This window comes from Anolis carolinensis, chromosome 1, assembly GCF_035594765.1.
Source record: "Anolis carolinensis isolate JA03-04 chromosome 1, rAnoCar3.1.pri, whole genome shotgun sequence".
NCBI classification, from domain to species: Eukaryota; Metazoa; Chordata; class Lepidosauria; order Squamata; family Dactyloidae; genus Anolis; species Anolis carolinensis.
In genome coordinates this window covers 355,351,973-355,379,730 of record NC_085841.1, presented here as the reverse complement: position 1 = coordinate 355,379,730, position 27,758 = coordinate 355,351,973, and the positions used below count along the sequence as shown (strand labels likewise).

The following is a 27,758-nucleotide window of genomic DNA, read 5'->3' as shown; positions in this document are numbered from 1 at the left end:
CTGTAGATGTGTAGTCTCTTGCCTAGTTGGATCCCAATATATCGCAAATATCCAGTGTTCCATCCTGTACAAAAATCATTTTCCCCATTTTCTTAAGAATAATAAGTACAATCAATTTTTTTAAGGACTGCATGGAAGAAATCAACATGTTCAGTGAAAACAAACTACTTCCTCTCAAGCAAATGGGGGACCAGCTGATCAAGGACAGCAACAAGAGCAGAGTGGCTGAAATTGATGAGAAACTCAATAAAATTAATGACCGGTGGCAACATCTCTTTGACGTCATTGGAGGACGGTAAGAAAAGAAAATGCTGAGCTTCACTGATTAGTATAGAATTCAAAATGGTATTGTGCATGGATGGCCAACAGCATAGATTCTCACAGAAAAAGTGACACGTAAAGCCCTTAGTAATGCTTCCATCTTGTATTTTTTTAGCCATATGTCTGATGTTTAATTTGTGAATGTTGCAGATGTAGTTTGCCAGGGGTGTTGTTATTGACTACTTGACTGAAGCCTACTGTTAAGCATATACTCAATGGGGAAATAACTCTCTTAGACAGGCTTTTCAACAACATAGCTATGTTGGCCTGTTACTGATATATTTCAGTATGAGTTTTCATGGATAGCAGTTTTTACAATGCTGTAATTTTGACACAAACACCACAGTAGGTGTATCCCTGGTGTGAATAAAGCCTTCATGACAGGATTTTGATATTTACACTGGGTCATACCTTCTGATATTATCTGTAAATAAATGTTATATGTTCCAAAATGAACATAGAAAGGGAACCAAACATGCTCTGCTCAGAGTTGCTGCTGTGATGGAGCCTCTGTGTTGCTATTTCATCCCTCTCTGTGTAATGTTTAGATAGCTTTTCCTTTGTCTTGACACTATCCCATCATATGTTTGTCTGCCTCTCCCACACATCATTAGCTAGCAAAAGAAAAGAAACACAGTGCAGACTGTTTCGGTTTTAGGGAAGATAGGAAAGAACTCAACACAAGATTATTAACTTTTAGCAGGTAGATAAATAAGTAAGAAAGGCGTTTCTGGGTAAGTGTATAGCGACATAGCTCTTAATTCATGCATGGCATTGAGAACACATTTCTTTATTTTTAAAATGGAGAAAAATGTGTTTACCTTTGCCATCAGTTAATGTAGAGAAATTATTTCACTGACACAAAACTTTATTCAGAATTTTATTTCATTGAGTGGTTCTTAAGAGATTACTTGGGGAGCCCATCTTGTGCAGTTATTTAAATATTGGACTTGGATTCTTGGAAACCAGGACTCGAATTGCTGCTTGACCACAGACGTCAATTAAATGACCATGGGCAAATCACACTCTCTCAGCCTTAGGGAAAGGCATTAACAAATCCCCTCCAAATAAATCTTGCTAAGCAACCCCCATGATAAGTCACCATAATTCAGAAACAACTTCAAAATACACAGCAATAAAACTTAGTTGATACAGTGCAGCCCTCACCTTACGTTTTCTATCTGGGTTCAGATTTCTAGCAAGAGAAATGTGCCTATTTTCCAGCAGCCAATTAAACAAGAAGGAGACAGAAAATGTACTACTTTCTGTATCTTAACGATTCACAATTTTCTCCTAGTTGGAGGATGCATCCATCTCCAGTAGTGATGGTGCTAAAGATATTGGCATGTCTCAGGGCTGTGGAGTCAGTATGCCAAGGCTTTGACTCCTCTGTTTTTCTCCTGTCCAACTGACTCCTTCGTAAGTGGAAAAGGTATCTTAATTAGTAATAGCAAATTTGCTGTCGTAAAGTGATAGTGCAAGGGATTTCAACACCATTTAAACCACTGGGTGACCCTGGGCATGTCACATACCCTCAGCCCCAGAAAACCCTGTGATAGGGTCACCTCGCGGTCACCATAAGTCAGAATCAATTCCAAAGCGCACAACAGCAGCAACAAATGTCAATTCCAGCAGAGCCCTAATGCATTTTGCCCTAATTAAATGTTAGGGACAGAGACAGACATTGCCATAATAGTAGGTACAAAATCACTAACTATGTACAACGAAATCCAAAAAAACATAAAAACCTTTATTGGGCCAACTGTAAAAGCACAAAATGGATTGTGCAAATGTTCGATACTCACATAATAATAATAATAATAATAATAATAATAATAATAATAATAATAATAATTTTATTTTTATACCCTGCCCCATCTCCCCGAGGGGACTCGGGGCGGCTTACATGGGGCCAAGCCCAGGCAACAAGCAATATAAAACTCAACAATAAAAACAAATCATAAACAAATAAAATCACATATACCAATAGACAATAAGCACACTTTGATAAAATCCTGGGTTGGCTCCTAAAAGGGGTAGTGGATTACTACATGGCTTCAGAAGGGTAGTAAAAATCATATAGGAGTGGAAAGCATTATAGTGTTAGCACCAAAGAGCTAGACTTTGTCTTAAGATGATATTTTTGTTATCAGTTAAGATGGTTATGAACGGTATCAATCCAGGTAGAAGCCACTCCTTTCTATAGCCATGTGGGGATTGGGAAACAAAGAGCAGGGCCATCCAGGTAATCAAATTTCAACTGTATTAGCAACAGCAAAATGCCTCCCCTTGAGATCCAAGCTGCCCTTGACCTGTGATGCACCAAGCAAATCTTGGAAACACTTTAGTGGCACCAAAACAGAAAGCCCTTGGCTAAATCTGTGCATTGCAGTAAACAACTCGCATCACCTTAAACTAATAAATGCCTTGAGACAGATGGAGAAATTAGGTGTTTAGTCCATGACATGCTTCTCATGGTTCATGGAGACAAGCTCAGCTTTGCCATATGGTACCAGTTGCATCAAGCCTTTTAGCATTTCCATTATGCAGACGCATGCTTGGCTTGTGCCTTTCACAAAGGCTTTGTCTGGGCCTGGAAGCAGCTGGAGGAGGGAGTGCATCTCACCGGGATGGGTGCTGGGAACTCAGGGTATAGCTAGGGAAAAGAAAGCAGCAGCTAGAAGATAATCATGTCTGGATGGATGGACATCTGTTCTGTTATACATGTAATACATTTATGAGTTCATGTGAAGCTTCTGAGAATCTTTTTCACATAACAATATTTTGGATTTTTGGGGTGGGGGGATTTGTGATGCCATAGCAGATTTAAAAAAAAAAAAACCTGTTGTCAGCTGTTCCAGTTTGTTTTGGAGTTGTATTCACTCCTGCAAATTGATTCTTGCAATGCATCTGCATGACATCCTTTTGTACTCTTCTGTTAAGCCAGTTTTTTTCATGCTGATCTAAGGGCCAGATGTGATGAGAATACGTTATTTTTAAAATATATAGTACAGTAGAGTCTCATTTATCCAACATTCGCTTATCCAATGTTCTGGATTATCCAAGGCAGTCTGCTTTTTAGTAGTCAATGTTTTTGTAGTCAATCTTTTCAATACATTGTGATGTTTTGGTGCTAAATTTGTAAATACATTAATTACTACATAACATTGCTGTGTATTGAACTGCTTTTTCTGTCAAATTTGATGTAAAACATAATGTTTTGGTGCTTAATTTGTAAAATCATAATGTAATTTGATGTTTAATAGGCTTTTCCTTAATCACTCCTTATTATCCAACATATTTGCTTATCCAATGTTCTGCTGGCCCGTTTAGTGAGACTCTACCGTATCATGTATCCAAAGTGCATGGGACCAAAGGTGCTTTGGATTACAGATTATTACTATTTTTTGGATTTTTGGAATACCTATATTTTCATATACAGTAGAATCTCATTTATCCAACATAAACGGGCTGGCAGAATGTTGGATAAGTGAATATGTTAGATAATAAGGAGGGATTAAGGAAAAGCCTATTAAACATCAAATTAGGTTATGATTTTACAAATTAAGCACCAAAACATCATGTTACACAACAAATTTGACAGAAAAAGTAGTTCAATACGCAGTAATGCTATGTAGTAATTACTGTATTTACAAATTTAGCCCAAAATATCACGATGTTTTGAAAACATTGACTACAAAAATGCGTTGGATAATCCAGAATGTTGGATAAGTGAGACTCTACTGTACATACATAATGGGATATCTTGGAGACAGGTCCCAAGTCTAAACCTGAAATTCAATTATGTATCATGAACACCTTATATACATAGCCTGTGGGTAATTTCATGCATTGTTTTAAAAAATGTTGCACATAAAACCAAGTTTGTGTATATTGAACAATTGGAAAGCAAGGGTGTTGTTACCTCAGCCACAATTTTGGTTTTGGGAATATTTCAGAATTCCTTATAAAGGTCACTAATTATGTAAGAAAGAATTAGAGCAGGGATCCAAAGCAGACTGGCATGGAAAAAGGGTGGCTATGGTTAATGTAACTGTAGTTTCACTACATCGTAATGCAATGGAGAGTGCTTGCAGTAAAATTTGCCAGGCCCTGTAAATATTACTCATAGAGACTTCAATTCTCAGAATCTCCGAACCATGCTGGCTGGAGAATTTGAGGAGTGTCTTTGCTATTTATAATAGTGACTACAGTAGAGTCTCACTTATCCAAGCTAAACGGGCCGGCAGAAGCTTGGATAAGCAAATATCTTGGATAATAAGGAGGGATTAAGGAAAAGCCTATTAAACATCAAATTAAGTTATGATGTTACAAATTAGGCACCAAAACATCATGTTATACAACAAATTTGACAGAAAAAGTAGTTCAATACACAGTAATGCTATGATGTAATTACTGTATTTATGAATTTAGCACCAAAATATCGTGATATATTGAAAACATTGACTACAAAAATGGCTTAGATAAGCGAGGCTTGGATAAGTGAGACTCTACCTGTAATTGAGGAAAAGCTTCTGTTGGAACCAATGGGAGCCCATTTCAAAAGCTCTCAAAAAGTCTTCTGAGTAGATTTAGGAACATGAGAGAAGTAAAGGATTAATTATTTTCCACTATGTCGCTGTCCTGATCTGGCCACTGCCACCTAAATCAGTGGTTCCTATTCAAATAAGTTGTGCAATCCTATTCATATTGTCACTTCCTTGATTTTATCTTAATTTGTGTGTAAGATTATTTTACTTACATTCATCTTTCATTATTTTACCTTTTTACTCTCTCTTTGTTTGGCTTCCCAGTCTTTAAATTTAGATTGTAAGATTTCAAACACTTGAAGAAGAGACCTTCCTTTTTCCTCCTTTTTTGTTTGCTTCTTCACACTACACTTACAAAGTAAACTAACTATCCATTTTGGATATGTGTGTCTTTGTGATTTCAAGTTGCCTGCCGACTTACAATGGTCCTATGAATTTCATATGGCTTTCTTAAGCAAAGAATACTTAGAGGTGTTTTTGCCACTTCCTTCCTCTGAAATATAGCCTAACGCATCTGGTATTTATTAATGGTCTCCCATATAGTTACCAACTAGGGCTGATCTTAGTTAACTGCCAAGATCAGATAGAATCTGGGGCTATAGTTCCTTTGCCCTGTTGTATTAGTATGTAAGTGTTATGTATTCATTGGGAAAAGTCATGTACTGCTGTACAAAATTCAACCATGCTGTTTAGTCAATAAGATAAACAGTGTCTGCATTCCCTAATCTATGTGCTTGGCAGGTGTTATGAATGTATGAGAAGCTCAGAACAATGTACATTTTACCAATATAGTACAGATCAGGACTTGTTACCTATGCAGTTCCATAATCAAAGACTATTTGGGGGGGGGGGGGGACTTCTAATTTTTCTGAAGATTTCATAGCTTAACAGCCCTGATAGGTGGCATTATGAGTTGCCAGAGATTGGAAATCTAGAGTACTGTAAAGGGGAGAAGATGGGAAATTGGGTGGATCTGTCCCACAAAGAAAATCTTTTTGATTGCATTTGCAGCATTTTTTGTTGGGTGACTTCTAAGTATTTTCCGATCTATGGTGACACTAAGCTTTAAGGCAACCTTATCATTTGTTTTCTTTCTCTGTTAAAATTAGCTGGAGACAATGCGTAAGAGCATAGCAGTATCTGCATGTTTGTTAGTAAGATGAGGGCCATAGCATGGTTGGTTTCCTTAGGGATCGTCATGTTTTGGGGTAACAACATTGGGAATACCATTATTTTGTTTCATTTCTCCTAAGAATCAGCTTCCATCACCATGAGACCTCTTATCCTCTATCCATATTATGCTGCCTGCCATAAATTCTGCTCTTGTAAGAAAATGTTTAAAAAATGAACTCTCACAACAAAGACTGTAAAATACCAGATGAACTAAAATTATGCCAATCTGCATAATTTAAATGTCTCTCCCAACCATTGCCTTCACACCGATTGTAATGCTGAATAAATGCTAAATTTGAAATATGACATTTAGCAAGTCTCTACCTAAAGTCTGCTTTTTTATTATTTTTAGTTTTCCCCTCAATGACAAAATGAAAAGGGCAGGTTCAAAATGTGATGCGGACATCATCATGGGAAATGATACCTTTTGTAGCATTATCTTTGCCTTTTAGAGTTATTTCTGCATCTGATTTTCTTTCTTCTTTAATGTTGGTAGGATAAGTCAGCTTGGTTGGTAGTGGTTTGAATGTTAGACTCTTCCACAACCACTGAAACTTACTGAGTCAGCTCTCTCAGCCTTAAGGGAAAGTAATGGCAGCAAACCTCTGAATAAATGGTGCCAAGGAAAAACTATAACTGCTTCTTGTGGGCCCCGACCCCAAATAGGGTCCGCTTAGTTCGGTGTTGGGGACCTGAAAACTTTGGAAACAGTAAAAGGTTTCTGAATGTTACCTAGTGGCCATATTAGTCATTTAAATGAATCTGTTGTTCAGTGTTTACAGTGGACTCAGCAGAAGATGCTTCAGCTGTACTTCATAAAAAGGAAAATCAGCCTATTTAGCAAGCCTTGCAAATGTCGATTTGTTATCAGTAAGTGTTTGATTAGTGTATCTAAATTATATACCTATATACCTGGAATCATGTAAAAAAAATCCTCAGGTCAAAAGAGGTCATGAGTGCAAACATGTAAGAAGCCTGCTGTAGATATTGAATTGCAACTTACTCTATAATAGGGTTGCCTGAGTTTCTTTTCTTGCTGCAATACATTTGCAATATTCAAACTGACAAAGGCTACAGCTTCAGTTCTTTCAGACCTTTGATGTGGTCCATGGAGCTAATATACTTCTTACCTTGCTCCATTTCTTTATATATGTTTTTGAACAGAGAATAATTGAACGGACCCAAAACGGATAGAGAAGTATTGATCATCTACAGTTGTCCTGGGCAGCACTTTTTGTAAATTAACTTTTAAAGAGAATGGTAATTCCATCATTTACCATTCATCACATTCTCAGGATGATCTTTACCTTCACCACATCCCACATTGTTTCTGGTGAACAGGAATGAAGCCGTTCCGATATTACTTTGCCAGGTTTCAAGGTTTTGAGAATAGTGGGGTGTTATTGACAAGTCAGAATGCAGCAGAAAAGAAGAAAGTGGCATTCATTTTGCAGCAAAGATATTCAGGGAGTGTGAATCCATCTGTGTGCATGAGTGTGTGTCTCTGTGTATCCATGCATCTAACTCCCTGCCCTGGGGGCTTAGAAGAGGCGGAAGGGAAGAGGTCTGTGTTTTTTCTCTCCTTTCCTTTCTATAGGAGTTGTTAAGGTAGTGTTATTAAATAGGGCATCTGTAGAGGAGGGGTTTCCTTTTCCCTGAGTGCTGTGTGTGCTCCCTTAGATGCTCTGCCGTGCAGCTTCGGGTTGAGAAAGCTATAAGGAATGGTTTTCCCTTATAAACAGTAAGTGCCTTTCTGCTGGTCAAAGGATCGGGTGAGAATAGAAATGCATAATGCCGACAGAAAAAAAAGAAGACGCAGCAGCCGTCTTGGGGGATGGACCCAGACCGAGAGCCAGCCTGGGTGGATGTGTGTGTGTGTCTTTGTGTGTGTGTGCGCAATGGGTAAATTTGTCTTTGACAGGCAAAGGGAAGATTGGGGTGGGCGATTGCAGACCATAGAGCCGGGAATAAATGGCATTCAGGGGCTGACTTACCCCCACCCATGTTAGATTAACTGTTTCCTCTTTCCACCGCTGTCAGATAGCTTAGCAGCTGCTGCAGTGTAAGTAAATGAATGAAAAGACATGATGCTTCTAGTTTATTTTAATTTGGAGAGTGTGTTTTCTTTTATTTTGCAGCCCTTCTCTTTGTGTTAAACATTGCATATCATGTTTATAGTAGAATCCATTGGCACAAAGGTTGGAGTGGCATGCTGCCTACATTGTTATTAGGGGGCCATGTTAAATCTACCATCTCTTTAAAATACAAAAGCCAGACCTTTATAAGATTTGGGTTTGATGCTTTCCAGTGATGTATATCTTTTCAGCCTTTTGGGGAGTTGTGAGAGAAGGATATACAGTCTGCCATTTAGAAAGCTCAGACTGCTTACAGATCCAAATGGCTGGTTGTTCCTTTTTAAGAGCTGCAGATGTAATTATACTCAGCCATGGTGATTAGCACTGGTGCTTGAATTTCACACCCTATTTATCAACACTAAATAAAATATCAGCTCTCTCATTACGATGATCTCTATACTGAAACACATACTGATACAGCAATAAAATCTGTTATCCTCCATCAAAGTGAAACACACAAACCTTTATTTTTACACTGAGGATGGCATTGCCAGTGAATTTTTTTAAATGAATTACAAAAGGTACAGTATGGTTATCTGTTCTTCATGCTTTGTAGCCATTTCATCTTGTCTGATTTGCAAACCAATGATTCCAAGCCTACTGGTCTGTTTTATATAACTGAAAAATGTGGTTGCAAAAATAATAAGAGCCAGTACTGTATTCATGTAAGGCAATTTTTTGTTAGACATGAAGCTGACTGAATGATCTTGCTCCAGTCTCTCTCTGTCCATTTAAACTACTTCATGTGTTTTGCTGCAATAATAAAATGGTGATAAGGAATCATATATGTCACCTTGATAGCTTCTAAAAAGAATGGCAGGGCAAAAATTGAATAAATGTGATGGTTGTGGGCCTAAAGAGAAACAATTGCTAGCAACGCAAAATTAAATATAAGCTACCCAGTACATTTCAGTGAGAATGTATAGATTGCTTCTCATATAAACTCTAAACTGGATAAATTTTTGAAAGCGACCTAAACTATTCTTGATAAAGAGTGACATAAATAAAATCACTGCCAGTGGTTTAAAAAAATAATGTTCTAGTGCCAGCGCTAAGTACCTTTATACAATTATTCAGATATCGAAAAAACAGAAGAGATATACTTCTTAGTGGCAACTGGTTGGGTCAGCATATGCTCCATTTTTTTTGCTGTTGCCACACACATACTCTTGAGTTGTTTCCGTTGTGTATTCAAGTGGATTATGATTTATGATAACCCTAAAGCAAAGCTATCATGAGGTTTTCTTGGAAAGATATGTTTACAAGAGGTCTGCCTTTCCCTTCCTCTAAGGGCAAGAGTGTGACTTGCCCATGAAGGATCAGAAGATTTTTGTATCTGAATAGGATTTCAAACCCAGGTCTCCCAAATTCCTAAGCCAATGATGAAGCCAGTACAACAGCTCTGGTCAACACCAACACACAGACAGACAGACAGATAGATGGACGGACACATATATGCGCACATACAACATATTTTCCTAATTTGGGAAGATTCACCAAGCATTACTGGGATTCAAAGTAGCTTCCAAAGAAAACATGTACAGATAAACTTCCATGTCATTGCAATGCACAAATGGTAAAATGTAAACTATAAATAGACTCAAAAGCAATTTACAAACATAAATATTTAAAAGTAACAAATTACATTATGGTTTTACAAATTTATTTATTTATTTATCTACAACATTTTTACCTTGCATTTCTCACCCAAGGGGACTCAAGGCACCAAAACATCATATTTTACAACAAATCAACAGAAAAAGCAGTTCAGTACACAGTAACGTTATGTAGTAATTACAGTAGAGTTTCACTTATCCAACACTCGCTTATCCAACGTTCTGGATTATCCAACGCATTTTTGTAGTCGATGTTTTCAATATATCATGATATTTTGGTGCTAAATTCGTAAATACAGTAATTACTACATAGCATTACTGTGTATTGAACTACTTTTTCTGTCAAATTTGTTGTATAACATGATGTTTTGGTGCTTAATTTGTAAAATCATAAACTAATTTGATGTTTAATAGGCGTTTCCTTAATGCCTCCTTATTATCCAACATATTCGCTTATCCAACATTCTGCCAGCCCGTTTATGTTGGATAAGTGAGACTCTACTGTACTGTATTTATGAATTTAGCACCAAAACATCACAATGTATTGAAAACATTGACTACAAAAACATTGAGTATTAGAAAGCTAACTCTGTTGGATAATACAGAACATTGGATAAGTGAAGGTTGGATAAGAGAGACTCTACTGTACAAGAATACACAGTCAATTAATGAAATCATTACAACCTGGCTGCACCTCTTTGGATAGCTAAAGATTTCAAACTCTCTTCGAAGGCAGCTTCATATAAAGAGAGTTACAATAATCCCAATAGGATATAACTAAGGTGTATAACAGATTTCTTTGTACCGGCAGTCCCCAAGTTGCAAACAAGGTAGGTTGTGTAGGTTTGTTCTTAAGGTGAATTTGTATGTAAATCAGAACAGGTACATTTTTAAGTACTCCAGCCAAATATATATGTAGCTTTGGACAGCATAGGGAAATACTACCCCTGTAGTATTTGTTTTGCTGTCAGTTTCCCTGTTAGAAGATTTCATCCCACTTTCTTTCCCAGTGAGAATTGGATTTGGAAAAAAAATGGCTTGTTGTGGAAGCAAGGATTGGTGATAAAGCTTCAATGGAGACACCTTTTTCCCATGATAACTCTTTCAGAAGTGACTTTCCTTTCCGAGTGGTAGATTTCTCTCACCCCATTCTTAACTATGAGTCATATGTAAGTTTGTAACTCAGGGACTGCCTATATTCTGGTAAGATGGACTGTGTGATGACCCATGGGCCTTGTAGTCCTGCTCAGGACATTGTAATCCCTGTTGAAGATGAAAACTTGGGTTTTTTACCTTCCCAGTCTGAACTGGATTCCTCTCAGCCAGATCTTCCCCAGGCAGATCTGGGAACCTTGCACCTGCAAGAAAGTTGTGTCCCAGAAGTATGTCAAACAACCCCAGAGCCTACTTCTCCCGTGTTCTTGCGCCGGGAGTTTTGTAAACAACAGAGAAGTTTGGAATCAGCTTCGCGCAGGAGTGCGAGGATAGCAGCTAAGAATGTTGCCAATTAAGACTGTTTCTCGTGAGAATCTTTAAGGAGTTTAACATCTGGTCTCGGAGTTTAGCTTTCGTTTCTGTTTCCCAGAGAACGGCTTCGGTGAGAAAGTTAGACTCTATATAGGTGTTTTGCCCGCGTAGTAACTTCGCGGAGTCAATTCGTCAGCCTACGGAGCGAGTTGTGTCTGGACAGCGCGCTCCGATTCAAGCCTCGCTCCTGCCCAAGCCTTGCCTTGCTATCCAGCCTTCGCCTTGCTTCCCAGCCTTTGTTTATCTGCGGACCTTGCCTTGTTTCCCAGGATCAATCCTTGCCTTGTTCACGGATTTTACCAAGTTATCCCACGGACCTTGTTCTTGTTCCTAGTTACCTTGTTCCACGTTCAAGCCTTGTTTCAAGTATCAAGTTATTTCCTAGCCACGCTCAAGTTTTATGGACTAAAGGACCTTGTCATCTCCCCTCACTTTGCTTGGCAAAGTGAGTGTTTCGGTTATTGGATTACAACTTTGGACCTTAATATTTCCTATTGGACATTGCTTTTTTGGACTATTTCTGACCTTTCCTGAAAGGTCTATTTCTGGACTATTTTCTACACTTGTTCTTATTAACTTTATATATTCCTTCAATAAAGATATTAGTTAGATTCTGGCCTCTGTGTATGGTTATTGGTGCTCTGCAGCCTGGGTCGTGACAGACTGGAAACTAAAATAGCAGTAGATTTCAAGGTTCAGATGATAAGGTGTAAAGGCTCCTGCTGCACTGAGCTATCTGCAACTATAGTAGAGTCCTAAATTCCCATTAGACTGAGCATTTGAAGCAAAGATCATTATAAAGTGAACCTTCTTCCAGAAGTTGACCGTGAAATCAGCCTGGAGCATCTACAGATGCCTAGAGAAGTGTTTTCTCTAGGCATCTCTTGTGGCCTCCAGTGTAACTGGCTGGATATACACTGCCATATAAAATACAGATTATCTGCTTTGAACTGGATTATATGGCTGTGTAGATCCAGCCTCAATGGTCAACCTCTGGCAGGCATTGATGATAGAGTTGCACTGGAGGACCTATAATAATAATAATATAATAATAAAACTTTATTTATACCCCGCCACCATCTCCCCAACGGGGACTCGGGGCGGCTAACATGGGGCCATGCCCAGAGTAATACAATATAACAAAATATAAAACAACATAACATAGCACCATTAAAAATACAATAAATGCATCAACATCAAGAAATAAAAAAACAGTAAAACAAGGGCAGGCCACGTGAACACAGAGATAAAACCTGGGGTGAGAGGGACATAGGGGTACTCCACTGTGGGCAGGGACATATGGAAGTGGGGTAATCTAGAGGATAGATGTTCGGGGTGGGAGTAACACAGAAATAACAGAAGTTACTCACCAAAGGCACAGCGGAAGAGCCATGTTTTCAAGTCTTTCCTAAAAGCTAACAGCGTGGGAGCTTGCCTAATTTCAGTAGGCAGTGAGTTCCACAATCGGGGGGCCACAGCAGAAAAGGCCCTCTCCCTTGTACTCACAAGGCGGGCCTGGGATAAAGACAGTGGTGCTAAAAGGGCCTCCCCGGATGATCGTAAAGATCGGGCAGGTTTATGAAAGGAAATACGGTCACTGAGGTAGGTGGGTCCCAAACCGTTTAGGGCTTTATAGATGATAGTCTGCACCTTGAATTGGGACCGGAAAATAAACGGCAGCCAGTGGAGCTCCTTAAACAGGGGAGTGGATCTCTCCCTGTAACTCGCCCCCGTTATTAATCTGGCTGCCGAGCGTTGGACCAATTGTAATTTCCGGGCCGTCTTCAAGGGAAGCCCCACGTAGAGCGCATTACAGTAGTCCAGTCTAGAGGTAACTAAGGCATGGACCACCGTGGTCAAATCAGACTTCACGAGGTATGGTCGCAGTTGGCGCACAAGTTTGAGTTGTGCGAAAGCCCTCCCAGCCACCGCCGACACCTGTGCTTCAAGCGTCAACGCTGAATCCAGGAGGACCCCCAAACTGCGGACCTGTGGTTTCAGGGGGAGTGCAACCCCGTCCAGCACAGGTTGCCACCCAATACCCCGATCCGACGCACGATTGACCAGGAGGGCCTCTGTCTTGTCAGGATTGATCCTCAGCTTGTTCCTCCTCATCCAGTCCGCCACAGCGGCCAGGCACTGGTTCAGCACCCGAGGGGCTTCCTTGGAGTCAGGTGGAAAGGAATAGTGGATTTGCGTGTCATCTGCGTAGAGATGGCAACGCCCTCCAAAACTCCGGATGACCTCTCCCAGCGGTTTCATGTAGATGGTAAATAGCATGGGGGATAAAATAGACCCCTGCGGAACCCCACAGGTCAATGGCCAGGGGTCCGAGCAGGTGTCCCCCAGCTTCACCATCTGGGAACGACCCTCCAGGAAGGACTGGAGCCACAGCAGAACCGTGCCCCCGAGCCCCACCCTGGAGAGCCTCCCCAGAAGGATACCATGGTCGATGGTATCGAAAGCCGCTGAGATATCCAGGAGAACCAGCAGGGTCACACTCCCCCTGTCCAGCTCCCTACGGAGGTCATCCACCAAGGCGACCAAAGCCGTCTCAGTACTGTGCCCAGGCCTGAAGCCAGACTGCGAGCGGTCCAGAAAATCAGTGTCATCGAGGAACTCCTGGAGCTGCGTGGCAACCACCCGCTCCAGAACCTTGCCCAAAAATGGGAGGTTGGAGATTGGTCTGTAATTGTCACAAACCGATGGGTCTAGCGAGGTCTTTTTTAGTAACAGTTTTACCACCGCTTGCTTAAAACAGGATGGAAATGACCCTTGACCCAAGGAGGTATTTATTATAGCCACAAACCACTCCAACAACCCATCTTTGGCCAGTTTAACCAGCCAAAGGGACAAGGATCCAGAGCACAAGTGGTCGCCCTCACAGACCCAAGAATCCCCTCCACGTCATCAGGAAGAACAAGCCGGAAAGAATCCCATAAGATCGAACCGACAGGTGCCTCGGTTACTTCCGCTGAAACCACAGTCAAGCTGGAGTCCAACTCATGACGTATCTGAGCAACTTTGCCTGCGAAGTGGTATGCGAAATCGCTACACCGAGTCGCCAGGTCATCGGGAAGCTCCTGGGCCTCAGGAGGCCGCAGGAGCTCCCCAACAACTCGGAACAACTCCGATGGCCTATTGGCTGCAGACGCTATGCGGGCAGTCGTGAAAGCTTTCCTCGCAGAGCCACGGAGTAAGCCTTAATAGCGGCTTTAGCCCGTGCTTGGTCGGACACATCCTGAGATTTTCTCCAGATGCACTCTAGTCCCCTCCTCGTACGCTTCATCACGGCCAGCTCCTCAGTGAACCAAGGGGTTGACGTGACTCTACGCAGCGGGAGGGGACGTTCGGGAGCGATCGTGTCAAGTGCCCTAGCCAGCTCACTATTATAGCGATCAGCCAGGACATCGACAGGATCGCCAGTCTCCAGAACAGGAAGATCCCCAAGAGACCTCAGGAGTCCATCTGGATCCATCAGCCTCCTGGGGCGGACCATCTTAATGGGTCCACCACCCCTGCGGAGGTTAGAAGATACGGCGAAACTTAAACAGATCAGATGATGGTCAGACCATGACAATGGAAGGATGTTTTGTTCTTCCACTCTGACTGTCCCACCGTCCACAATGAAGACAAGGTCCAACGTGTGTCCCGCCTGATGTGTGGGCCTAGATATAACTTGAGTCAGCCCCATGGTCGTCATGGCAACCATGAAATCCTGAGCTGCACCTGTTAATGTGGTCTCGGCATGGATGTTAAAGTCTCCCAAAACTATGAGTTGTTGGGAGACCAAGGCCGCATTAGAGACCACTTCTGCTAGCTCAGACAGGGAGACTGCTGGGTCGCGGGGTGGACGGTACACCAACAGAATCCCCAAGCTGTCTCGGGCTCCCACCTTCAGCAGGACACATTCAAACCTCATAGATTGTGGAACGGTGCATCTGATCAGGGCGATGGACTGCCGGAAGATCACCGCAACTCCTCCTCCCCGCCCCTCAACCCTGGCCTGCTGATGGACCCCGAAACCCGGTGGACACAGCTGGGTGAGATTCACCCCACCCGGTTCATCCAACCATGTCTCGGTAATACATGCCAGATCCGCCCCCTCATCCAGGATCAAATCCTGGATGATAGCTGTCTTACCATTGACGGATCTGGCATTCAGAAGCAGGACCTTAAGGTTGAGGGGTCTGTCCTGAAGACTACCACACCTATTCCTCTCCAGGGTCGCAATAACTCTGTTGCGCTTCTCCCTGGGTCGTTGGTGACCGTTCCTCCTTCTCCCCCACACCACCTCAATGGGGCCCCACCCGTGAGAACCCTCTTCCTCCTGAGGGATTGGCTTGTTGAGATTGCCATTTGAAGGGGATAGTCAGCTATCCTGGGATGAAAGGCCTCCAAGTGTATTTGATTGTTTAAAAGAGAGGCTTATCTCCGCTGGTATGAGAGAGGAGGAGTAATCTAATATGATAACATCATCTAATGTGGGAGGGGGACTAGGCACAGCTAATGACTGATGACAGGGCTGGGGGGTAGAACAGACATGGCTTGAAATTAGAGACTCTTGTATTTCGCGAGACAGCCCAATGTCTAGGGGGCGGATCACTGGGTCTACTAATACCCTCTTAAGAATGATACCCCATTGTTGGAGTTTAGGCCCGTACAAAAACAGTTCTTCCAGTAACATTCTATCCTCCAGCCCAATGAGAAGACATAAGGAGCGGTTCCAAGATTGATAGTCTCTGCGAAGCCAGTCAATGGTCTTGATCTTCACTTCCGACCGGCTCAAAGAAAGAATTTGAGAGAGAGATATCTGGACAGCTCGCTTTGATGTCCATCTGCCTCTATTTAGCATAGAGTCTGAGACTTCCACTGCCACCTTGTTGGTTCGCAACAGATTGCAGGAAGTATCTCGAGATTGTCCAAACAGTTCTGGGGACAGTGTGTTGTTTGTCCTTTGGTAGACTCTATTAATTTCCTTCCAGGCCACCCTCCCCTGACCCTCTTTCCCAGATAATAGCCCATCCCCATGCTTGGCCATTTCCAAATCTGACCTATTAACTACTTTCTGCTCCTCTAGCTTTATTTTTCCATGGTCTTCCAGAGCGTTTAGTTCCTCATTAATGTTAGTAGAACTGGTTGGTACAGTTGTTATAGTGTCTATAGGAGAAGGGTTTTTCGCAATCAGGGAAATTCCCTTGAAAAGATGATCAATTTTCTTGTTCAGTGTCTCCAGTTGATACAAAACAGTACTGAATGATTTCCCCAACAAATCACATAGGTGAAGTAGTTCATTTTTCTTCGGAAAAAAAATCTTAGAAATTAAAAAAAAATTCCTAGAAATTCTTACAGGGAGAATATGAATTAAGACCACAATTGTTGAGGGTCGATAGTAGACCCTAAACCAGCATCTAACATTGTTGGAGATTGCGTGGACTCCTTATCAATACTAAGAAAGATGGGAATGAAAGAGGAATTATATCCTTCTTCTCTCAACATTGATCTATATCAATGCAATCGGTTTAGGGGAAGTTGGGTTTGCCAGATTTCAGAACATATATTTTTCTCAGGTTCCAGAGTCGCATGTTTTACATATTTGACTGACACATGAATGCTTTTGTGATCTCTCACCCAAGTTGCTGAGGATCCTTGACGCTTAATCTCACCATTCTAAAAAGGGTTCTTCAACCATCCTGTTTATTTTCCTTTGGTTTTGTGGTGAGCATGGAGGGGATCTAATAAAATGCCAGTCAACATATGTAGGAAATTAGTTAATTAGGCCAGTCTGTCTGCAGAGGTAATTAGCCTTACGAAGCAATGCAAGGGGGAGCAAACTGAAGACGGCACCATGCTGGCTTTCCATTTGGGGTTTGCTTTTCCATCAGAACTAATAACACAATTTTCATAATGACAACAAATTCCTCCATGGTTATGCTTGGAGACTGTGCTTTTTTGGCATTGTTTGTATCTTAAGATATGGTTTGGAGCTCCTCCTTTATTAGGAATGCCAGCATAGCAAGTGTAATATGGCTGAGTTGATGGAGGTTGGGCACTTTTACCACTTATATTATTTTGACACCTGAAGCAGAAAATCTCACAGCCACCTTTGCCTACTTCTGGCAGCTAAGATATTCAGTCACACCCAAAATCAGCCTCTCCAAGGCAGATGCCTCATTCTCTAAGCATCTCTTCTGTCCAGCTTCATTATCTACACATCTGCACTTGTTTAAGAAATATTTCTGGAACTATTTCCTACGTAGCAAACCTCAGCGTGCCTAAATATTTCTTACCTCTGAGAATTGACAAATTGTTAATGTTTGTGAACTGGAGCACCCAAAAGTTGAGTTTTGAATCTCTTAAAAGAGAGAAAAGGCAGGATAGATTAATATAATATAAAAATGTAATTCTTCCAGGACCTGCCTGCTGCACCACTTACATTTTTGTTGGACCATAATTATGTCTCGTGGATACCCAGGTGTTTATTTTGTTAAACCTATTATCAGTTGCTGCTTCTGTGTGTGCACATTTCCAACAAACTAGGAACCTGTTGCATTGGACTCTTATCATAGCATGTGTGAAAAGCACACACCATTTCCTACACTAAAATGACACCTGCCCAAGAAATTAATGCACCCGCCCAAGCATCCTCTGAATCTCATTCAATGTCAGATGCCAGGGAGGTTCAAGGAGAGGCAGTTCTTTTATCTATTGCTGACATCCAGGACGATCCATGTTCATTTGACATGCAAAGTAGATGAACCTTGGAAAACACACTTAAGCAAGACAGAAAGCAGAGTATAAGGTTCATTTTATACCCTTTTTGCATGTTTCATCATCAACTTCTGCTTTTGTCCTTTGTCTCCCCCGGTCTCTAGGGTGAAGAAGCTGAAGGAGACTTTTACATTCATACAGCAGTTGGACAAAAACATGAGTAATCTCCGCACCTGGCTGGCCCGCATTGAGTCTGAACTCTCCAAGCCCGTTGTTTATGACATCTGTGATGACCAAGAGATACAGAAGAGGCTTGCAGAACAGCAGGTCAGGGAACGGAAGGGCAGATCATCTAAAAGAGGGTGTCTCTGTGATTGGTGGTTGGTTTGACTATTTATCTTGAAGATTTGACATTTCAGAGCTTATGCCAGGAGTTTGGGAAGTTCTCAGATTTCTGAACTGGTAGATTCTGGGAATTGTAGTTTTGAAAAATAACTTCTCCCAAGCACTGGCCTCTATGCAGTGCCAATTTAATGCATAAAAATGTTAAACTCCATAAATCTGATTAGAGTTTTGATTTGCAGCTTAGGAAACTGTTGTTTGCAGCCTCAGAGTGCATTGTTTTAACTCACAAATAGGCACACAATTCTGTGCATTTTGATTTGCATCCTGAGAATATGTGTTTGTTTGTTTGTTTGTTGTTGTGTGCTTTCAAGTCATTTCCAAATTTTGTTGTTGTTGTTGTTGTTGTTGTTGTTGTTGTTGTTGTTGTTGTGTGCTTTCAAGTCATTTCCTACTTATGGTGAGCATAAGGTGAACCTATCATAGGAAGATTCCTATCTTAGGAAGATTTTTTTAGAGAAGTTCTGCTTTTGCCTTCCTCTGTGGCTCGGAGAATGTGACTTGTCTAAGGTCACCCCATGAATTTTCATAGCCGAGCATGGATTCAAAACTTGATCTCCAGCATCACAGTCTAACACTTAAGCCACTTCACCATGCTGGTGTTATATTAGTGATCACCTTGAGTAGATATGCACAGAGCTGTGGTTTATGCAAGAGGTAGAGAATATCTCTGAATAGGGATGAATTACATCTGTCCCTGTACCATGCCCTTAATGCCATGCATAGCTAAAATATGACACTACCTCAAACCCCTTTCCAAATTAGAATTCAGTCCTTGGGCTAAAAACAGGTTTTGTCACTGGCAAAATACTCCTGTACCCGCTATGAACAAACCAATAATTTTATTTTCAGCCCTTTGAGATGCAACATTCTAGGCATCTATTCTACAATATTCTAGCACCCATTTTTCATCACCTTGGCTTTTGATAGAGACAATGTAAAAAGGGAGGTGAAAGAGCTTAAAAGGTACTGAGCACCAGCTAAGGGCCAAACTAAGTATGATGTTCCCCATGTCGTTTGACCCAGTGGATGCTAATGACTTCTGTGTCAGTGACACATTAAATCCATTTGGGACTTGAGTCTAAATTTGAGAGCTCCAGACATTGTGAGTTCTGTTGCCCAGTTTCTGCTATTTAGCTTCAGAAATTTGAAGGACTAAAACTTAGAGCAAATTTAATGCTCCACTGATATATAAACCATCAAACAGCAACTGATTTAACCTTGACCTTGCCAGGGCAGACAAATCAGGACTATGGTAGCGTCTAAAAGGAATATAGAAGAAAAAAGAAAGAAAAAAATGGCAGGAGATGGAAGCTTTCCTCCTGTTGAAAATAGCAAAGGAGTAATACTATAGTGGCAACTTCTGGAACATGGTCACTCCCTGTGGAAAAATCAATAATCCTAAAATGTAGACAGTTGTGTTGATCTTTGGATGAAGCAAACCAGCCCTACCAGGTTTTATCTTTCCCGAGTGCAATTCTTTTGTGAAACTAAAGAGCCGTAGATATATTTTAATGTTTTTTGAGCAACTCATTTGGGATGTAGTGCTGGAGAGGAGTTCTATGGATTTTGTGGGTGGCTAAAATGACAAATAAACGGATCCTAGAGATGATTACTTGTAACCCCATGACTGGAGATGGCCCTTTGTTCTTGGTTATAGGACCTGCAGCGGGACATTGAACAGCACAGCGCAGGTGTAGAATCGGTGTTCAGTATCTGTGAGGTCTTGCTGCATGATTCGGATGCTTGTGCCAATGAGACTGAGTGCGACTCCATCCAGCAGACTACAAGGAGCTTGGACCGGCGATGGAGAAACATCTGTGCCATGTCTATGGAAAGGCGAATGAAGTGAGAGACAGCAATATTTTTCTTTTATGGCAGAGGGGGAAAGCATGTTTTTTTTTAAAAATTATTTATTTTGTTCTTTTTTTTTGGCAACATCTCCAAAAAGGTACAAAGGATCTGTTTTGAAAAGAACAATCATGCATGGGTCATTTATTCAGAGGAGGTTGCTTTAGTCTCTCTCTGAAGTTAAGAGAATATTACTTGCCCAAGGTTACCTAAAAGGTTTCTGTGGCCAAGTGTGGATTCAAGTCCTGGTCTCCTGTGATGTTGTCCATCACAGAAACAATTGCACCACTCTGGCTGTAGAACTGTATTGCAATCAAAATTAAAAGAGGATTTCAATGTTACTACTATTGCATTTGAAGTGTAATCGAACTGTTATGATTTGATATTGTGAAATGGCTCCAAGTGTAGCTTAGTTTAGTTTGTTCATTTCCACAGCAAGGAGATGGACAAACTGTTGATCATTTATGAAGAGGTTCATACTCTCATCTCAGTGGTTTTTTTGAAGAATATTTCTGCAATTTCTAAAATATTGCTTATTTCCCTGTTAGAATTGAGGAGACTTGGTGCCTATGGCAGAGGTTTTTAGAAGATTACTCTCGCTTTGAAGATTGGCTGAAGACAGCAGAAAAAACAGCAGCATATCCTAACTCTTCTGAGGTTTCATACACAAATGCTAAGGAAGAGCTCAAGAAGTTTGAGGTAGAAATTTTTCTTGTTTTTCCATATTTGTTCATCCCACAAGTGCCTTATCAGTTCTCTGGGTTGTCTCTTAAAAGTGTATTTATTGGCATGGTGGTTTGTCTCTGACAAAAATGGTGGTGTAACCAGTATATGTAAGAATCTTGAGATATTTCATAACCTTAATAACTATATGAAACAATCTGAAATGGATGTGTGGCTGAGTCTTCTTCTCTGGATATTTTTAAACAGAGACTAGATGCCCACCTGTCAGGAGTGGTTTGATTGTGTGTTCAGGCATAACAAAGGGTTGGACTGGATGGCCCTTCTGGCCTCTTCCAAATCTATAATTCTGTGGTGACATACAGTAGAGTCTCACTTATCCAACATAAACGGGTCGGCAGAATGTTGGATAAGCGAATATGTTGGATAATAAGGAGGAATTAAGGAAAAGCCTATTAAACATCAAGTTAGATTATGATTTTACAAATGAAGCACCAAAACATCATGTTAGACAACAAATTTGACAGAAAAAGTAGTTCAATACGCAGTAATGCTATGTAGTCATTACTGTATTTACGAATTTAGCACCAAAATATCACGATGTATTGAAAACATTGACTACAAAAATGCGTTGGATAATCCAGAATGTTGGATAAGCGAGTGTTGGATAAATGAGACTCTACTGTATATTAAGAGAGTTGACAACTATACGGATTAATGGGAAGAATTTTTGGAAACAAAGGAAGGTTGACAACTACCGTATTTTTCGCTTTATAGGACGCACTTTTTTTCCCCCAAAAATAGAGGGGAAAAGTCAGTGCGTCTTATAAACGCAATGTGCCCATTCTCCCTTCCTGGATGCGTCGGCAGACGCAATTCTGGATGCGGCAGACGCATCCAGGCAGAGAGAATGGGGCGCGCGCACGCACACTTCGCCCCACATCGCTTCCTGAGGAGAGGGAAGCCTCTCTGTGTCTGTCCTTTTCCTTCAGCCTCAACTTAACCCTTGAAGAAGAAGGAGGAGAGGGAAACAACCCCAGCCTGAGCCTCCCTCTCCCTTCGCCTCAACTTTCCCTCTTCCTTGCTTCCTTTCTTTTCGGCTGCCAGACAATCTCCTCCGCGCTGCCCTCTCTCCTTCCCTTCTTTCTCTTTCTCCGGCTCCTCCCAAAGCGAGGAAGAACTCCCCCGAACTTAAGGACCTTCATTCATTTCGCCCGGACACAGAAAAAGGGAAGCCAAGGCATGGGGCGCGCGCACGCACACATCGCAGAGAGAATGGGGCGCGCAGAGAGAATGGCGCGCGCGCACGGCACACATCGCCCCATTCTCCCTTCCTGGATGCGTCTGCCGACACATCCAGGAAGGGAGAATGTGCCCATTCTCCCTGCCTGGACGCAGATCTGGATCTGCGTCCAGGCAGGGAGAATGGGGCGATGTGTGCCGTGCGCGCGCGCGCACGGCACACATCGCCCCATTTTGCCCTTAGTTCCTGGATGCGTCTTATCATCCGGTGCGTCCAATAAAGCGAAAAATACGGTATATTATATAACCTGAAAATGGTAATATGTTCAATACATTTAGGGATATTAGGATATTTCAGATTTTTACAACCATATGAAACAATCTGATGTGGTAGAAATTGCCCTCCTATAACCTAGATTATGCCGCCATTGGGAATTGATTAATTAGTATGACGTACCTCCTGTAGTCTTCTGTTCTTCTTTAACTTCTTGAGAAAAGAGATTTACGTCTTTCTCTTCTTAAAGATCTTTGTTCTGTTAAGAATTGATTATGTTTTCACCTCAGGCGTTTCAGCGGCAAATCCATGAACGGCTGACTCAGCTGGAGCTGATCAATAAGCAATACCGGCGATTGGCCCGGGAAAACCGCACAGATTCAGCCAGCAAACTCAAGCAAATGGTGCATGAGGGCAACCAGCGCTGGGACAACTTGCAGAGACGTGTTGCTGCCATTCTCAGGAGACTTAAGGTGACTGCCGCCTGCTTGTTGCATGATCAGCAGCTTCTTACAGAGAAGCACATCACTTGGAAGCTGCATCGTATTCCTCTGAGCAAAGGAAATGGGGAGAAGAAGGGCTGGATTATCAATAATTCATTGGGCACAATTCCTCCAGGACTTTCATTGGCTGTTAGGAATTGTGGGAGTTGAAGTCCAAAACACCTGGAGGGCCCAAATTTGCCTATGCCTGATATAGCCAGATTCAATTTCTTCCTCAATTAACTTACCAAAGTTCTTGGAAATTTCTCCAAGTATCACTGTTTTGTGTATTGCTTCAGTAGCTAAGTACAAACACATGGGATCAATAAAACCAGAGTTGTGGGTCTGAAAATTGGTTCACACATGAAGATTTTTGTGCTGCTAACTGTTGTATCTTAAATTAGATCATGTGATTTGCTGCCTTTTTGCTCCATGGATGACAGAAGGGGAGCATAAATGTCATAATTAGATTCAGATTAAACAACTAATGAAATACCCACAACCTGGAAGCTCCGTTGTAGCTTGAGAAGGGTGGCTGTGTTTCCACCTGGAATTAGAGTAGATAAATATTCAGTAAGGACACCATGTGTGTAAATCAAGAGGCAGGTTTGAAGGTTATAAAGCACTTTGTTGATGTTTCTTAACTCTGTGCTGTGGTTGCATTCAGAATTTTACCACTCAATGGGAAGAATTTGTGGGCACAAAGGACAGTGTCCTCGTGTGGTTGACTGAAATGGACCTGCAACTGACAAACGTGGAGCATTTCTCAGAAAGTAACTTCGATGACAAAATGCGGCAGCTAAATGTAGGTATTTCTTTTTGAATGTATAAAACAAAAATTATTTCCATAATAAATCTGTGTTCTGCTAATTTTCTCTTCATCCTCAATTTTTTTAAACTGTGTATATATAATCTACTAATTATTTTAATGACTTCGATACCTGGAGACCCCCTTAGCCTGACAACTTCTCAAAGTATTTTCATTTATTGCTGCCAAATTTGTTCTGTCATAATAATAATAATTAATAATAATAACTTTATTTATAGACCGCCTTCTCTCCCCGAGAGGACTCGGGGTGGTTTACACATGAAAAAAGGCAAACATTAAATGCCCTACGCAAATACAAACAGCTCAAAAGTAATACCAAATAATGCAAAATAATAACCATAAACTTTATTTAGCTGCCAAATTACAAATCTTCTCTTAGAGCCAAGAGATATCCTTTTCTGTTCCTCATTCCCACATTTTCAAAATACAGGAAATTGTAACAGGCATCTGTAGGCAAATGTGAGCAAAAAACACCCCTCCAGAGGTTGAACTGCAGTTCCCATCATCCTTTGCTCCTGGCTCAGCTAATTAGGAAATGCAGAAACATAAGTCCCAGGGCCTAAAGAAGAGGAGGAATTGCATGTAATGTCTTCTCCGTGGTTTATTGGGCCAGAGATGGTGCTCATTTTACCATCTCCTGTGTAGTCAGAGTTTATGGGAACCGCAATCTAACAATCCCACAGGTGACCCACCACCAACTTATGGCAGACCTTGTTTATTTCACCTTCCCTTCCTGTGGCATTCAGTAGTTAGGGTGACTTTGTTTTATCGGCCATCCATCTTGAGCAGGAAGGTTCAGACCAGATTCTCACCTCTCTTTCAAACAGGGTTTCCAGCAGGAAATAATGCTCAACGCCAAAAAGATTGACCAGCTCACTGAATTTGGGGAGCATTTGATTCAGAAAAGTGAGCCATCAGATGCTGTTGTGATTGAAGAAGAACTAGAAGAACTCCACAAATACTGTCAGGATGTCTTTGGTCGTGTCTCCCGATTCCATCAGAGACTGGCAAACTGGCATTCGGTAAGAGCTAGCAGTATTATCTTTTGGCTCTTATGGACATTTTCTTCACTCTCCAGATTTCTAGCTATACAGAGAGTGAGACATGGAATATTTTCCACAACAAGAACTCTTCCCTTAGCTGTCTTCAACCCCCCTTGCTAGTACTTTGAATGCATTGACTGTATTTCTTGAATGTTTAAGTGAGGTTTTAAGTTACAGCAATTTGAAGAGTGCTGGAAAAATTCATCTTGGAGAGACATAATCTTATTTAGGGGGTCAATGTCCTCATTATATCCCCACTGGAAACTACACTCTAGCTGACACTCTTTGAGTGGTTTCAAGTTCAAATTAAAGTAATATGTTAACAAGTGTCCAAATTTCTGCAACAGAATCCTGCCTATCAAAATTCTTTGGAATCAGGAATTAAAAGGTTTAAGGAAGTGTTTCCCAGAGTTTTGATAATAACAGAATACATTTTGATCTGTGATAAATGAAGACATCTGAGTAAGAGAACATGTGATGCTGAATTGGGGAAAGATGGCCACTTACGTCACTTTCAAGCTGGCATTGAAGAAAGCAGTTTTGCTGTACAAATAGTTACATAAGATATTCTGGAACTAGTTTGATGCCCAGAGACCACCACAGAAATCACTCTTGAACTGGCTCCAGGATTTACAGTTTTTGTGGCTCGACAGCCATGAGGAATGTGAGGTTTTTTAAAAATTTCCCCCTCCAAATTGTCCCTATGAACATCAATAGAGTACTTTGGGGGTCTGTACAATGATTTGCGTTCTGTAGAGTTGATTTCACCCTGCAGTATGGTTTACATTTGAAGGTACATTAAGAGCTTTCTTTTGGACTTTTCCCCAACGTTGCTTATATCAATTTAAAGCCCTTAACATGTGCTGCAGCAACCTTTTGTGGGAGGTGCTGTCTTGCCATCATGTTTTGAAATTAGCTCAAGACTGCTTCAAATGGTCAGTGTAGATGAGGCCAAAGCAAAGGGAATGTGATGCTGAATTGAAGCATGCAGTGTGGTGGATTCTCCCTTCTACTGTGGCATTGGTAGGAAAACAATAGTTTCAATTCTGGGTTGTTTTGCTCTTCTCTTGTTAGGGTGCAGAAGATGAAAAGCAGTCATCTGAAAATAAGGCCGGTGCAGAAGATGCAAGAGGGGTGCATCACGATCCGTGGCACAAGAAAGCTTTACTGGATGTCCCACCACCCCAGCATTCTCTCTGTCACCTCTTGCCCCCCGCCGTGGGTCACGAAAGGTCGGGCTGTGAGACACCTGTTAGTGTGGACTCCATCCCTCTGGAGTGGGATCACACAGGAGATGTGGGGGGCTCTTCCTCTCCAGAGGATGAGGAAGAAGAGCCATACTACAGTGCACTCTCGGGTAAGCTGCCTCTCGCCATGTAGCTCTTAATTTCTTCTGGGAATGGGAACTTTCATTCAGACACACGCAGAGAATCCAATCGCCCAACTTTAAATATTGGATTCTTTGCAATGTAGTCATTTAAAGGCATTTCCGCTCAGGAGCTCTTCCATCTTTCCAATTCAGGAATGCCCATTCTGTACGTACACAGTATGACCCCCATATCCACATGGGATACATTTCAAGACATTGCATGGATACCTGAAACCCCAAATAATAGTGATCTCTATATTTTGATAATAGTTGAGCCAGAAGCAAATAAAAAAGCACTGACCTAGAAGGCTCACAAACACTTCTGTGGGCATTTGGGGGGGGGGGGGGGGATCGGCAAGTAGAACTGTGGATACTGAGTCTTTGGATAAGAGGGTCATATTGTATTGTGCAGAATGAAGTAGGAATCTTCTGAACCTATGGCTTAGGAATAAATCTATTTGGTTCTCAGGCAAAAGTTCCTGATTCATAATCGACATGGGAACCAAAATGCCATATTTATCCTTCAGTTCTTCTTTTTCACATTTTCTGGTGCTGTTCTCCAGTGGGAGTGGGGGGATGTATATTGATACAAAGGGGGTGTACTTAAATGCATTGTTTTCATAGGAAAATGCTTGCCATGCTATGTATACTAGGCAAATTTCTGTGTTAAAGTCCTTATATAAAGAAATGAAGAACAGGATACAAAAGGTTTTTTGTGTGCAATTTTATTTTTGTATTTGATTTGAAGTCCACTTTAATCCCATTATCAGAACTGAAGACAAATGAAAAAATCAGAAACTCTTGAAAAACAGGTGGAAAAACTAAAGACTGGAAAGATGACACACTAAAATTGATTCATCTGTCTATATTTTAGACTGAACCATTTCATTTTACAGGTCATCTCTGTGTGTCGTATTTTGACACATATCCTTTCAGGAATGGATCACAGCATAGTAATCAAGCACAGGCTTCATATCAAAAGGTTCCAGGTTCTATCTGTGGTGTCTTTCATTTCAAAAAAGTTTGCAAAGGGCTGTTGCAAACTAAAATAGTTAAGGATGGGCTAAATAGATGAATAATGTGGCCTGGTATAAGGCAGTTTCCTATCTTCCTAAAAACTTTTAAGTGTGCAAAAAGTAGCACAGAAGGGTGAAAATATTTCTGTGGTCTTCCTCAAAATGCCGACTTGCATTCTTCAGGGAAGCAAGGTGTCTTCCTCCATCTCCAGGCTGACATGGTCCAACCCCAATGGCTTTTCACCTCATTCTTTGTTATGTGCAGCAGGGCTTTTGCAGTCAATCAGGAGGCAATATCAGGAAAAAGAAGAGTATTGTGTTGTGAGTGGCTTTGCACATATTTCATCCTCGTGTGTTCTGCTCTCATAGTCTTTACATGGACATCTGCAGAGTTCAATGTAATCTATTACAAGAAGAAGAAGCTATAAATGGGTGCAAAAAGCCCTAGAGGTACAATGAGGGGATGCACAGGAAAGATCTCTTTCGCATTGGATATTTTTTACCAATTCACATCCATACATTCTCACATGCACCAT

At 41.3% G+C, this 27,758-nt stretch overlaps 1 protein-coding gene across 1 annotated transcript in view; it reads left to right on the top strand.

The window, feature by feature from the left end:
• syne2 (spectrin repeat containing nuclear envelope protein 2) overlaps nucleotides 1-27,758 on the top strand; it is a 325,700-nt gene that overhangs the window by 285,686 nt on the left and 12,256 nt on the right. The window contains exons 96-103 of the mRNA XM_062967506.1: nucleotides 126-295; nucleotides 18,198-18,360; nucleotides 20,096-20,283; nucleotides 20,835-20,985; nucleotides 22,774-22,956; nucleotides 23,633-23,770; nucleotides 24,622-24,816; nucleotides 25,912-26,194. Of these exons, the coding sequence (XP_062823576.1) occupies nucleotides 126-295; nucleotides 18,198-18,360; nucleotides 20,096-20,283; nucleotides 20,835-20,985; nucleotides 22,774-22,956; nucleotides 23,633-23,770; nucleotides 24,622-24,816; nucleotides 25,912-26,194 (1,471 nt within the window). The remainder of the gene's footprint in view (nucleotides 1-125; nucleotides 296-18,197; nucleotides 18,361-20,095; nucleotides 20,284-20,834; nucleotides 20,986-22,773; nucleotides 22,957-23,632; nucleotides 23,771-24,621; nucleotides 24,817-25,911; nucleotides 26,195-27,758) is intronic.